This window comes from Balaenoptera physalus, assembly GCF_965194825.1.
Source record: "Balaenoptera physalus genome assembly, chromosome: 21".
Lineage (NCBI taxonomy): Eukaryota > Metazoa > Chordata > Mammalia > Artiodactyla > Balaenopteridae > Balaenoptera > Balaenoptera physalus.
In genome coordinates this window covers 32,767,544-32,779,823 of record NC_138902.1, presented here as the reverse complement: position 1 = coordinate 32,779,823, position 12,280 = coordinate 32,767,544, and the positions used below count along the sequence as shown (strand labels likewise).

General features: G+C 46.3%; 2 protein-coding genes across 17 annotated transcripts in view; one reads left to right on the top strand and one right to left on the bottom strand.

The window, feature by feature from the left end:
- LOC309651345 (uncharacterized protein) overlaps nt 1–7,179 on the bottom strand; it is a 217,899-nt gene extending 210,720 nt beyond the window's left edge. For 9 of the 14 annotated variants that reach the window (XR_014258016.1, XR_014258017.1, XR_014258018.1 and 6 more), the window contains exons 1-2: nt 5,842–7,179; nt 5,325–5,460 (exon numbers count right to left, since the gene is read on the bottom strand). The gene's annotated coding sequence lies outside the window, so the exon portion shown is untranslated. The other 5 variants (XR_014258019.1, XR_014258023.1, XR_014258027.1 and 2 more) reach the window with 4 other exon arrangements.
- A 91-nt stretch (nt 7,180–7,270) lies between these two features.
- WWC2 (WW and C2 domain containing 2) overlaps nt 7,271–12,280 on the top strand; it is a 160,117-nt gene continuing 155,107 nt past the window's right edge. Inside the window, exon 1 of one of the 3 annotated variants that reach the window (XM_082443960.1) lies at nt 7,271–7,781. In XM_082443960.1, coding sequence (XP_082300086.1) covers nt 7,651–7,781 — 131 coding nt within the window. In that variant the 5' untranslated portion in view covers nt 7,271–7,650. The remainder of the gene's footprint in view (nt 7,782–12,280) is intronic. The other 2 variants (XM_082443962.1, XM_082443961.1) reach the window with 2 other exon arrangements.

Below are 12,280 nucleotides of genomic sequence, written 5' to 3'. Positions count from 1 at the left end.
TGTTTAAAAAACAACAAACAGCTGTACAGGACGCTTTAGGGTAATTGGGGAAATGTGGATATGGATTGTATATTAAGTAGTATTTATTATATCAATTTTAATTTGGGGGGTTGATAATAATACTATGGTTATGTCAGAGAATGTCCTTATTTTTACTTTTAAATGGTTGAATAAAAAAAGCCTTTATCTACAAACAGAGATATAAAAGAGATAGTAACATGGCAACATGTTAATATCACCTGGTGAATCTGGAAGACGCTTACACAGGTATTCATTTTATTCTTCTTTCAATTTTTCTGTAGTTTTCACATTTTTCAAAATAAAAAGAACCTAACTTTCTTGGGTGTGTCTCAAGAAGTAAATGGCTCCAACTTTTGATTTTTTAAATATTAAAATAACAGTATTACACCAACAAAATTACAGATACTTAAAGACACAAAAACAGCACAATGCATGGGAATACCCAAATACTGAGAATCAGTACTGTTGCAATCGAGCAGGGACCTTGTTCTTGTTCAGCCTTTAGTGTTCAGAACCCTGTTCATATTAAGTGTGCAATAGAAGTTGAATGGATGAGTGAGGGACTTGTTTTATTTTGGGATTTGGTGGTCTAGGTAAATTCTAGAAGAGGTGATTTGGATTTTTTCTACAAAAAGAGTTGAGTGAGCTGAAGGGTAAGAGCTAAAAAAACTGGCGTGCACAGCACAGTTCAGTAAAGTCGGGCCCCTGCTGGCCTACCCACTGCCCCTTCCCCTCCCCCAGGACACCAGTGGAACAGTAGTCAGGCCATTTTAAAACTGAAAGTGTTTAGTAGCCAGACAGAATATTGGTTGTGTAGAATTATTGTTGTGCATAATTTATTATGGTTTTAAAAAGTTCTGGTACAGGATACGAATTTGAAGGATATAGCTTCGTTCTACAGAATTATTGTAATTGGATCTTACTTGTATATATGTCTCAACATCTGTAAATAAACAAATAAGGGAGCTTACTCTATTTTAGAAAGAATAACCTTTAGTGGGGCATTTGCATTCACACACTGAATGTGCTAATTACAAGTACAATTTTCATCTGTTCATTAAAGCAGGTTTCCCAGGTCTTGGGTATTCCCCACACTTCAAGATAAAACTATAGTATTTCCGTGTGTGTGTGTGTGTGTGTGTGTGTGTGTGTGTGAGAGAGAGACAGAGACAGAGACAGAGAGAGAAAGAGAAATGTACCATACATACAGAAAAGTGTATAAACATGTGCATATACTTTAACAAAAAATATAAAGCAAACAGGTTAAAAAAACCTCAGAACATTAACAGAATTCCTCTCCCCAAGTTCAACATTATCCCTCCCTTTAGAAGTAAGCACTATGTTTACCTTTGCGGTACTTATTTCCCTGTTTTTCTTTATACTTTCACCTCTTACGTACACATCTCTAATCAATATAGTTTGGTTTTACCTGTTTTTGCGATCTTTATGTGAATGAAATCTTTCTGTACAAATTCTTTTGTTTCTTGCTTCTTTTACCCAACATTATATTTTTAAAGATTTACCGAAGGTTTTGTGTAGCTATAGTTCATCCTTTTATCATTGCTCTATTGTATTGCATAAATAAACCACACAATATATTTATCCACTACATTCTTTATCAGACATTTGCATGCTTCACTTTTAGGCTACTGTAAATAATACACCCTAAACATTTCTTGTACATGGATCTGGAGCATATATGTGTGAATTTCTCTAGGGATATACCTAGGAATGGAATCACTAGGTCATAGGATGTGGATATCCTCAATTTTCCTAGATATGGCCAAATTGTGTCTGTACCAATTTGTATTGCCACCCATCACTGATGACAATACCTGTTGCTCCACATTCTTACCAACACCTGATATTTTTAAACTTAAGTTTTTGCCAGTGTAGCGGCTACATGAGTATCTCACTGTGGTTTTAGTTTTCATTTCACTGGTTCTTAATGACGTTGAGCAACTTTCCATACGTTTATTGGCAAAATACACTTCTTTGAACATATTTTATTACATAGACCGTTTTTTCTCCTTATTCAATTTGAATATCCCTAAATCAGACAAATTTGGGAGATTATATTGCAGTTAAATTTCTTACAGCCAAATTCACAGCATTGAGTCAACATCAGGAAATCAAGAACTAAGAGAAAGAGAGAGGATGAAGTGGAGAGAGAAAGACTGAGAAATAATAAGTAGAAATAAAGATTGTAATGGAAAATTCAGAGGGATAGGAAAGGAGATATAAAATAGTTTTAAAAGATAGGGATGAGGGAATACCATCCCATCTTTTAAAGAAGCTGTTTTTCGTGGATTATAAAGTTGGAATGGGGAAAAAATGCAAATTAAAGATGGTAAAAGGAAAATGGAACCTTATATTCTTTCATTACGTAAGAAAGAATGTCAGTGAATATGTATTCTAAGAGTCTACCCCACAGAGTATACAAGAGGTACCCTCTGAGAGCCTCACACATACAAACATGGCATTGGAACTTCTGTTCCTTTTCGTTAATAAGACAGCTATTAAATGTTTTCTATCTCTTTAGCAACCACAGCATTCGCTCAATGTGGGTCTCCCTCTGCAGTGAGCCAGGTAAAATCTAACCTGTTTCATGTTGCTTACTACTGAACTGGAATGATCGCTGTTGCCCAAGGTGTTGCTATAATGAGTAACTGGCAGGGAAGTGGCTGTGGTTATCGAGGTTTCTGGTCTGGCCTGGCACTGGGAATTCTTAACGCTCATATGCCTATCTTTTTCAGGACTGTCTAGACAATAAGATTTAGGAATTGTGGATTAGGTCTACTGATTCATAATACCTAGAGATGTTATTTATTTTAACGTTTCAGTTGCAGAAGAGCAAAAACAAAAACACAAAAGTCACTAGTTTGATTCAGGAAAGAAAAAGTTATCCTTACTTAGAAGTTCCAGTTTATATAATCCCTGATCTCCTTGAGGAGACAGGGGATATGAAAATACTGAAAACCAGTTCATCTTGTGCTACACATGAGTTGATTCAGTAGCTTAAGCTTAAAGTTTATAACAATAATTCATTCAGAGATGGATTACACACTAGTAACGAATTCTTACACACATCACTGAAATTGGAGACCACATTTTACAAAGAAATAAACTAAATCACATCAAATTACTGAAGAGTTACAGGCCAAATATAGGACTATAGATGGGTTACTTAATGCTATTAGACTTGTACTGATGTTTCTTTCCCAAGATTCAATCCTGAATCCTTAGGCCTTTACAGAATTTCAGATGGGTGACATTCGACCATGTATTTGCAGTCCTGACCTTTTGTTTGAGCTTGAGTCCCGACCTTTAACTTTCTGCTGGGTATCTCTAATTTCTAAAATCAAACCCCGTATCAGATCCCTCTTTGGACTTCCTCATTTATTTCAGCTATTTGAGTTCCTCTTGATGGCCTAGATTCTTGGACTCATACCAGATTCCTCCTTGTGGTCGCCTTACTGCTTAATCTAATCAGTAGCAAATTCTTGCCGGATCATTCCTTTTCATGCCTTCCTCACTTCATTTCTAATCCAGACCTTTATCTCTCTCATACCTATATTATCACGCCAGCCTCCTAACTAGACGGCTCCAGCCAGTCTTGGGCTCTTGCACACCAGATTCACCTTGGAGTTTCCAATATCCATTTCCTTCTACAAGCACGCCCTGCCACGCTGGTCCATTTTAGAATCAATGTCCACTCATCTTGACCCCACCCCTTTTCTTTAATGATCGTTTTCCTTATGTATACTGCTTTGACGAGACCTTTCTGACAGTCCCCATTCTCTTAATTTACTGTCTGAATTCTCCCTTTGACAGTAAGGAAGTATATAGGAGGCTGTGTTCTTTAAATTTTATGATTGGCTCCACCTGCAGTGAAGTTAACAAGCAAGTGGTTTTTGCACCTTGCTTTTTTTCACTTAAAGATCCTGGACATCTTTCCAGGATCAGCACATACATTATCAGCACATACATTTTTATGCAATGCTTTTAAAATGCCTGCTGAGTATGGATAATTCATTTACTCAGTCCCTTAATGATGGATGCTGGTGGTTTTTCCAGTTTTGTTATTATGAAGCATGCTACAATGAACATCCTTGCATATCCTGAGGAAATTTAATACCCGTAGGTAAACCTGTAGCACCGGGATTGCTGGATTAAAAGTATACACATTTTAAATTTGGATAGTTATAACTAATTATCTGTTGAAATAAATTTCACTGTCTACTCCCATTTTTGATACCGCTAATTTTCCTGCCACGCAGGATCTGGACGTTGACGTGTGAGCTCTGTTTAATGGCAACTCACCCTCACAGACTATTAGTACCAGAGAAGATGTAAAGCTGGGAGAAAAGGGGGTTGAAGGCCCGGAAACAGACTCTTCAGCGGCGAGTGGTACCATAGACTGTGGTAATCTGGCTAGTGGTACCATAGACTGTGGTAATCTGGCATCCGGGACAGCAGACAGCACCATCCTTCTCTGCCAATGATCAACTGGAACCAAATGAAATCTAAATGTATCCATCTATAAACTAGGGATAATCTTCATTGTCTTAACCACTAGGAATTTTCCGAAGGGATGGTACTATGTAAACTGGGTGAACTCAGAACAGCAGAGTGAAAACTTGATCAAGACGAAAAACCCTGCAGAGGAGCAATTTTCCTTTCTGTCATCTTAACTGCTTTTGTGTGACCAAATGTTTCCTGTGCCACCCAGTGGGGGAGAAGAAGCGAGCTTGTCTCTTAAATGCTTCAGAGTTTTGTTTGTCTATTTAGGGTCCCTTTTTGAAGTCTTGAGATTTATAGAACAATAAATGTCATTTACCGCTGTGTGCTATTTTGGATTCCTCATCGGTTTTAGAAGTTGGGTAAGAATACTTACCTGAAAGCTTATCAAATGTGAAATAACACCGAGAAGTATTGGGCAGTAGTTCATCCCAGTGAAACAAACTAAATTGTGGCAACAGCAAAGTGTGTTACTTTTTTTTTTAACGGTAGGATGCAGACATTTTAATATTATACATGTTTTCTAATTGTTTTCGGGGGCGGGGGTAAGCACAGCAGGAAGCAAGGTTTAAGCAAGAATGGCTTGGCTGGGTTGCCGAATGATGTTCTTAGTATACCATAACACAAATTTTGGCCATGCTAATGGGCCAGTACAGACCAGTCCAAAACAAAGCACCTCGTTCACTCAGTGGTGTGAGAGATTAGTTTTAGCCAGGTCTCATCTTTTTCACAGCATTCAGAAGTACAACCTTAAGATTACCCACTAGGATATCACATCTCACCTGGAACAGGAGAAGCTTGCCTTGTGTGATCACTTCCTGATCAATGGAGTGGGGCTGAACACAGGACCAGGAGGCGGGGGCTTCCCTTTGTTACGGGCGAAGCCTAGTTTCCTTCCTGGGTGTAAACGAGGAAGACCTAGAAAGATACAGTAAATGAGTTCATCTTGGGTAACTCCGTTCCCCAGCTCCTGCGCCCTCGGGTAGCTCCTTCCCAGGAGTTCTCTCTAGAGTTTCTAGTAGTTAAAAGTTTCTGCCCAGATGCTCCAAGTACAAATACAACCCCTTCTAAGGCCCTCGCCCGAGATGGCAGGTCCAGTCCCCGCCGCGAAGCTGTTCCAAGCCTGACCCTCCGTCCTTCCTCTCCAGGACCACCCTCCTCCACCTTCGAGATTGACCGCAGCTGCCCCGACGGCCTGGAGAACCAAAGGCCGCCCCCAACCTCCAGGGCAGCTGCTACACTAACCGCGCAGCGCCAGCTCCGCGCCGTAGAGAATCTCAGTTCACCTGACTCCCTTACCGGTCTGTGCGCCCAGGAGGGGAGGCGGACGTTGTTCCAAACCCCCTGAAAGCCCTTGCTGTGCGCCGCGACCCGCACAAGGTGGGGAAGTCTCTACAAATTAGTTGGCAGGATTAAGCGAATTCACACCAAAAGGTGAATGATCTCCGGGTCTTCCTCCGGTTTTTTTTGTTTTTGTTTTTGTTTTTTTTTTTTTCACTCTAAAAGCAGCTGCTTAGTAACCCAGAGGAATATGAATGGGGGACGGTGGTGTAGACCTGGCTGGAGAGGAGTCTGGAGACTGGGAGGCTCCCTCCCAGACCGAGGGGCTGGGGGCACAAATGCTGTGTGTCCGGGCCCTGCCAGGCCTGCGGCTCGTGGCACCGTCCAGCCCGGAGCCCGACGTCCGGACCCTCCTCAGGGCCGACCAGGGCGTAGTAGCTGCTGAATAAATAAATACTTGTGGAAGGAGAGAAAGTCCACGTTCCTCCCCCGACACATCCAGTGGCTAGGAAAGCCTGGCCGCCGGGCCGCCGCGTTTTCCTGCCAGCGGGCTCGCCCACACCTTCTGGGCCTCGGCGGGGCTCCGGGTGGGGGACTTCCCGAGGCGCGGGCGGACGGAAGGGGCTGGCTCCCGGGCGCGTGCACGTCCAGCGCGGGGCCCCCGGGTGGAGCGCCCCAGGCCCGCGCGCGGCGGACGACGACGACGCCCGCGGCGGGGGGTTGTGGGGGGAGGGGGTGCAGTGGCTTCTTCGAGTCTGGCCCGAGCTTCCCCCCCGCAGCGGGGCACCGGGGCAGGCGTGTCGCGGCGCCCTCGGACCGCGGGATCCGCCTTCGCTTTCCGCCGCGAGGCTGAGGTCACGGAGGGCCGGGCGCCCTGCAGAGGCCCCGGGGGCGACACCGCCCCGGACGCGCCACTGACGCGCTTTCGAGCGCTGGCTCTGCTTTTCACACTTTCCCACCGCCCGGAACGCCCCGGGGTCCGAGGGGGCGCGGGGGAGCCTTTGTGCCTTCTCGGTTTGCTGGGACCTTGTCTTCCGAAGAGAGCCTCCCCACCCCTTTCCTCTCGAAAGTCTTGTGGTTTCCCTAGAAGTCGGAAGGCGGTGGAGAGGGCTGAGGAGACTTCTCTTTAGCCGCCTTTCCCGTCCCGAAACTCTAAAACCCCAAGTGTTCGGCCGTAGAGAGATATTTGGGGTCAAGGGGAAGCAGCGAGCAGCGCATTCCTTCTCCGTCTTCCCTCCCACCTGGCCCGCAGCTCCCTTCCGCCCCTGACTCGGGCCGGCGCCCCGGCAGGCGCAGCGGGCCGCGGGAGCGGCAGGGTTAAGCCCTGGAATGTGGCGGCGAGGAATGTGCATGCAGATGAGCCGAGCGAGGGGAGGAGCGGGTGGGGGCGGGCCCCGGGCGGGGCGCATGCTAATCGCACGCAAATGAGGAGACCCGTCGCCGCCGCGGCCGCCGCTCCGCGGAGCTTCCCGGATCCGAGCCCAGACGGCGGCGGCTCGGGCAGCCTGGGCGCCGCGACCCTCGGCGGCCACAGGGGGACGGGGAGGAGGAGGAGGAGGAAGAGGCGGAGGCAGCGGCGGCGATCGCGAGGAGGAGGAGGAGGAGGAGGGTTCGCTCGCCTGCTCCGACGCAGACATGGTGGACTGATCCCCGGCGGGGCCGAGAGCAGGGTTTCCTGAGGCGCCCCCGCGCGTGGCCCCGCCGCGCCCCGCGCCCCGCGCCCCGCAGCCCCTCGCCGGCGCCCGGGTCGGGCCGGGCAGTCGCGTTCCCGCCGCGTCCCGCGCCCGGTCCCTATGGAGGCGCCGCTCGCCGGCGAGGCCGCCGACCATGCCTAGGAGGGCCGGGAGCGGGCAGCTGCCGCTACCCCGGGGCTGGGAGGAGGCCAGGGACTACGACGGCAAGGTCTTCTACATCGACCACAACACCCGGAGGACCAGCTGGATCGACCCCCGGGACAGGTGGGCTGCCGGGCCGCGGGTGGGCGCGGGGACCCGCCTCGGAAGCGCGGCGGCGGCTGTTGTCCGGGAGACCTGGCCGAGCGGCGGCGCCCGCGGCGCGGGGGGCGTGGGGCGTCACCGGCCCGGGGTGCCGGGAGGGGTCCCGGGAAGGAGGCGCGGGGCCGTCTGCCCGAGCCGGGGCTGCGTCAGCCGGCCAGGCACCCTGGAGGGGGCCGGTTGCAGCCGCCCCTTCCAGGGCCCTCTTGGCCACCCGCTCTGCGACGGCACTGGGACCTTTAGACACTCTGGGCGCAGAGAGAAGGGTGGAATTGACGCCCTGGGCGGTCACAGTGTCCAGTTCACGGACCCAGAGGGGCCCCCTGAGCCCTGCTCCGAGCTCGCCTCCGCCTGAAGTTGGCCAGCAAGAGGCTGGAGGGTCCATTCGGCCTGGGAGGCGGGGCCCGGCCCTGGGCCTCCTGGAGGAGGAGGCCTAAGTGCCAGGCGGGGCCAGCCAGCCGTCCAGGCCACCTGTGGCATCTCTCTGGCCGTCCTTGGCTCCCATCCTTGCCTGCACGTTCTTGACGGGGCGCACCATGGTCAGGCCGGAGGCCCTGGGCCTGGGGGGGGGGGCCCGGGCACCCTTCCTCGCTGGGCCCTGGTGGTGGGTGTACCTGACTTTGCCCCCCAGAGTTTAGAGACGCTTGTTTGGGGGTTTACTGCTTAGTGTTTATCTTCACCTGAAAACTTGAACTGACTCTCAGATCTTGAAAAGGCAGATGCTGTGTTGAAGTAAGAAGTGGTAAAATGAACAGTGGAACCGAACCTTGGTTATTGAGGAACGCTGACTTGAGCTTAGTGTGGTTTCTTGTAGTTTTCAACACACTTTTTATTCCTGCTCAGAAGTGAAGAGGAGAAACATAACAATATCATCATCTAAGGAGTTCAGGAACTGAAGTTTAGCTGAATGTACACAAATGTTGTTTCTCTTTTCCATCTTTCTTTTTACCCTGAAAAGGAAATTTTCTTATAGTTAGAATTATTGGAAGAACAAGAGGAGATATTCCTAATTGTAAATTTGTAAACTATTAAGGAGGTATTCCTATTTATAAATTTAAATAGTATACCATTAGGGATAATTCCAAATTTTGGATGTTTATCATTTCTGAAATTTCTTTCCACCTTTTTATGGAATGTGGCCTTAGGGGTTTATAACCTTTTTAGGTGCTTCTCCTATTAAACATTCCCCCTTTTCTCAATTTGAAGCTGAAATAGTTTCATACTTTATGTTCTCAGTTACTTTTATCCTAAGAATATTGTTTTTGAATGCTACTAAAGAGCAGTTATAAGAAAGTCACAAGTGACATTATAAATTTATGGAACAATCCTTGATAAATTATCCATGAAGGTATCGGTTTAGGTTTCCCTCTTTTTTTTTTTTTAAAGAAATTCACGTTCTTTTATTTATTTATTTATTTATTTATGACTGTGTTGAGTCTTCGTTTCTGTGCGAGGGCTTTCTCTAGTTGCGGCAAGTGGGGACCACTCCTCATCGCGGTGCGCGGGCCTCTCACCATCGCGGCCTCTCTTGTTGTGGAGCACAGGCTCCAGACGCGCAGGCTCAGTAATTGTGGCTCACGGGCCCAGTTGCTCCGTGGCATGTGGGATCTTCCCAGACTAGGGCTCGAACCCGTGTCCCCTGCATTAGCAGGCAGACTCTCAACCACTGCGCCACCAGGGAAGCCCCTAGGTTTCCCTCTTGAAATGAGAAAAGGCACCTGTGCTGAGGTCCTGTCTTGCTCTAGCCTGGCTGCGTGTTGCTGACCTGATGAAAGTTATGACAAGCATCACGCCTTCACAGTCTCTCCAGATGTATTAGTTGTTGTCATAAACTTCACGCTCCAAGCCAGTTATTGCACTTTGAAACTACTTAACAGATAGTAAATTTCAGTGATGATGGTGTGCACCCAACAGTGGCTTTTAAGGCACCTGTATAAATATTTGACTTTTACAGTTGTATGGTAATTCTTTCTGCTTTCTGATACTTGGAGTTTCAGGTTATTGAAACTGCAATGCATTCTTGAAATATTTAGGCATTTTAGATTCTCTTTTACTTCCATTTACATGTTTTATTAATATCATCTCATTTGTGTTTACCAGCAAGGATTACAAGACTGTGTAATGCCTGGGTAAAGCAAATAGAAAGTGAAGTAAAATTATATGGCTTGGCTTATCTTTATCACTACTTCTTAAACAAGTTAAGCATGTCTTTTACTTAAAATTGTTAATGGATTAACAATTATCATGAACTCTGTTTTTAGGAAACTGGGTAACCAATTCATTTGATGGGGACAAACAGTTTTGACTAAGGTGATTTGTTATCATCCCAGTTTGCCTTGAAGATGTTGGATCTTTAAGTATTTATAAATTTGACTGGTTATACATATTTCTGGATCTCAGTATTAGAGCTTTAAAAGACATTCTGTGAGATGAGTCAACATTGACATAGTTTAAATTTGGTTGTGTTTTATTTTAGGGCAGTGAAGTGTCTATAAGTCTTGCTAACTAGTGTAAGAGATGGTGGAACAGGATATTTGGAGGAACTATTACCTCTAGGCAATTTTGTTACACACTTACCAAACATATGGGCAGAGAGGTGTTGCACAGGCCAATTGGAATGTGCCCCTTCTTTTACAGGATCAAATTACAAATCCTGAAAAAAAAGTGACTTGATAAACTGTGGGTCTGCAGTACTTTTGAACTTTTAAATCCATTTCATTAAGATGGTCCTGATGATTTACCCAGTCATATTTATGTTAAGAAAGATAATTTTGTGTTTTTCATGGTCTATCAGAATTTGTGAGGTATTTCTGATTGTATAGGTAATTATGCAGATGTCATGGGGGAAGGCTGGGAGATTTCACAAGAACATAATTTTATTCAATAAGTAGTGATTTTAGAATATTGAAGGATTATTTTAAAATGCTTTTAAGCTTTTGGAGGTCCATTACATGATGCAGACTCTGCTGCAATGTGATCAAAGCTTTCCTTGCTCCGCCTTTATTAGCTGAGAAAGCTTGGATGAGTGTCTGAACCCTCTAAAGTCCTTTTTCAACTCTGAAATGAAGGTCATACCACCGACCCCATGGAGATGTTTGGGGGCCCCTAACTAGGGCCTCACCAAAGAGTAGTAGTTGTAGTGTTGTCATTCCAATTTAGGAACTGACGGATAGTTCCGGTTACCCCTGGAAATAGTAGAGGTACTGCACACACTTTCTCAGTGTTTTCGGTGTGACAGCCACCCTGCTAAGCTCTTTAACTGTGATCTCATTTTATTCTCCCAGAAGCCCTATGAGGTAGGTGCTGTTATTATCTTCCCGTTACAGATGGGGAAATGGAGTCGCAGGGAGACTGCCATTGTAGTTAAACGTGGAGCCAGGATTCGAAGCCAGATAGTCTGACTCTGGAGCCTGTGTCCTTTGTCATTCCTCTAGTCTTCCTGGACATCTGGGCATGCTCAGGGGTCTCTGGATGGAGGAGAACCTCTTCGCCCAGGGTTGACTTTTCAGGCTGATTGACCAGTCTTTTTTTTTTTTTTTACTTTTATGCAATTTTTTTTTCATTTTATACAATTTTCAAAGGTTGCTTTCCATTTACAGTTATTACAAAATATTGGCTCTATTCCCCATGTTGTACAATACGTCTCTGAGCCTGTCTTACACCCAGTAGTTTGTACCTCCCACTCCCCACCCCTGTGTTACCCCTGCCCCCCGCCACTGGTAACCACTAGTTTGTTCTCGGTATCTGCGAGTCTGCTTCTTTTTATGTTATATTCACTAGTTTGTTGAATTTTTTAAATTCCACATAAAAGTGATATCATACAGTATTTGTGTTTCTCTGCCTGACTTACTTCACTTAGCATAATACCCTCCAAGTCCATCCATGTTGCCACAAATGGCAAAATTTTGTTCTTTTTTATTGCTGAGTAGTATTCCATTGTATATCACATACTGTATGCCACAGCTCCTTCATCTATTCATCTGTTGATGGATACTTAGGTGGTTTCCATTTGGCCAGTCTTTCTTGGTCTTCAGAGGTTCCTGTCAACTAGGTAGGAAGCTCTGATCCCTGGGCCACGTAGGGTGAACGCCTTGGGGGTGTGGGTTGGGGACCCATCGAGCTGACCCCATTGAACCACGGTACTATTCCACGTAGAACTTGGAAGTTCAGCGCACTCTTGAGCACATTAGAAGTTCAGTTTGGGGCTCTGTATCAACCTGCATAGATTACAGTTTTACTGTAACAGTCTTGACTTTGCCCTTCCTCTCCCCCCCGCCCCCGCTCAGTCCTGGGGAAAGCTCCTCATCTGTGACTCCTTGGCAACCCTCCTCACCCCAGGTAGGCCAACTGTTATTTTGCAGATCTGCTCCCTCGCTCACCTCTTATTTTGCTCACCATGGGCACCCTTTGACCGCACCAAATGGTGTTTATAGTGGGCCATAGATCATGGCCAAATGGCCTGG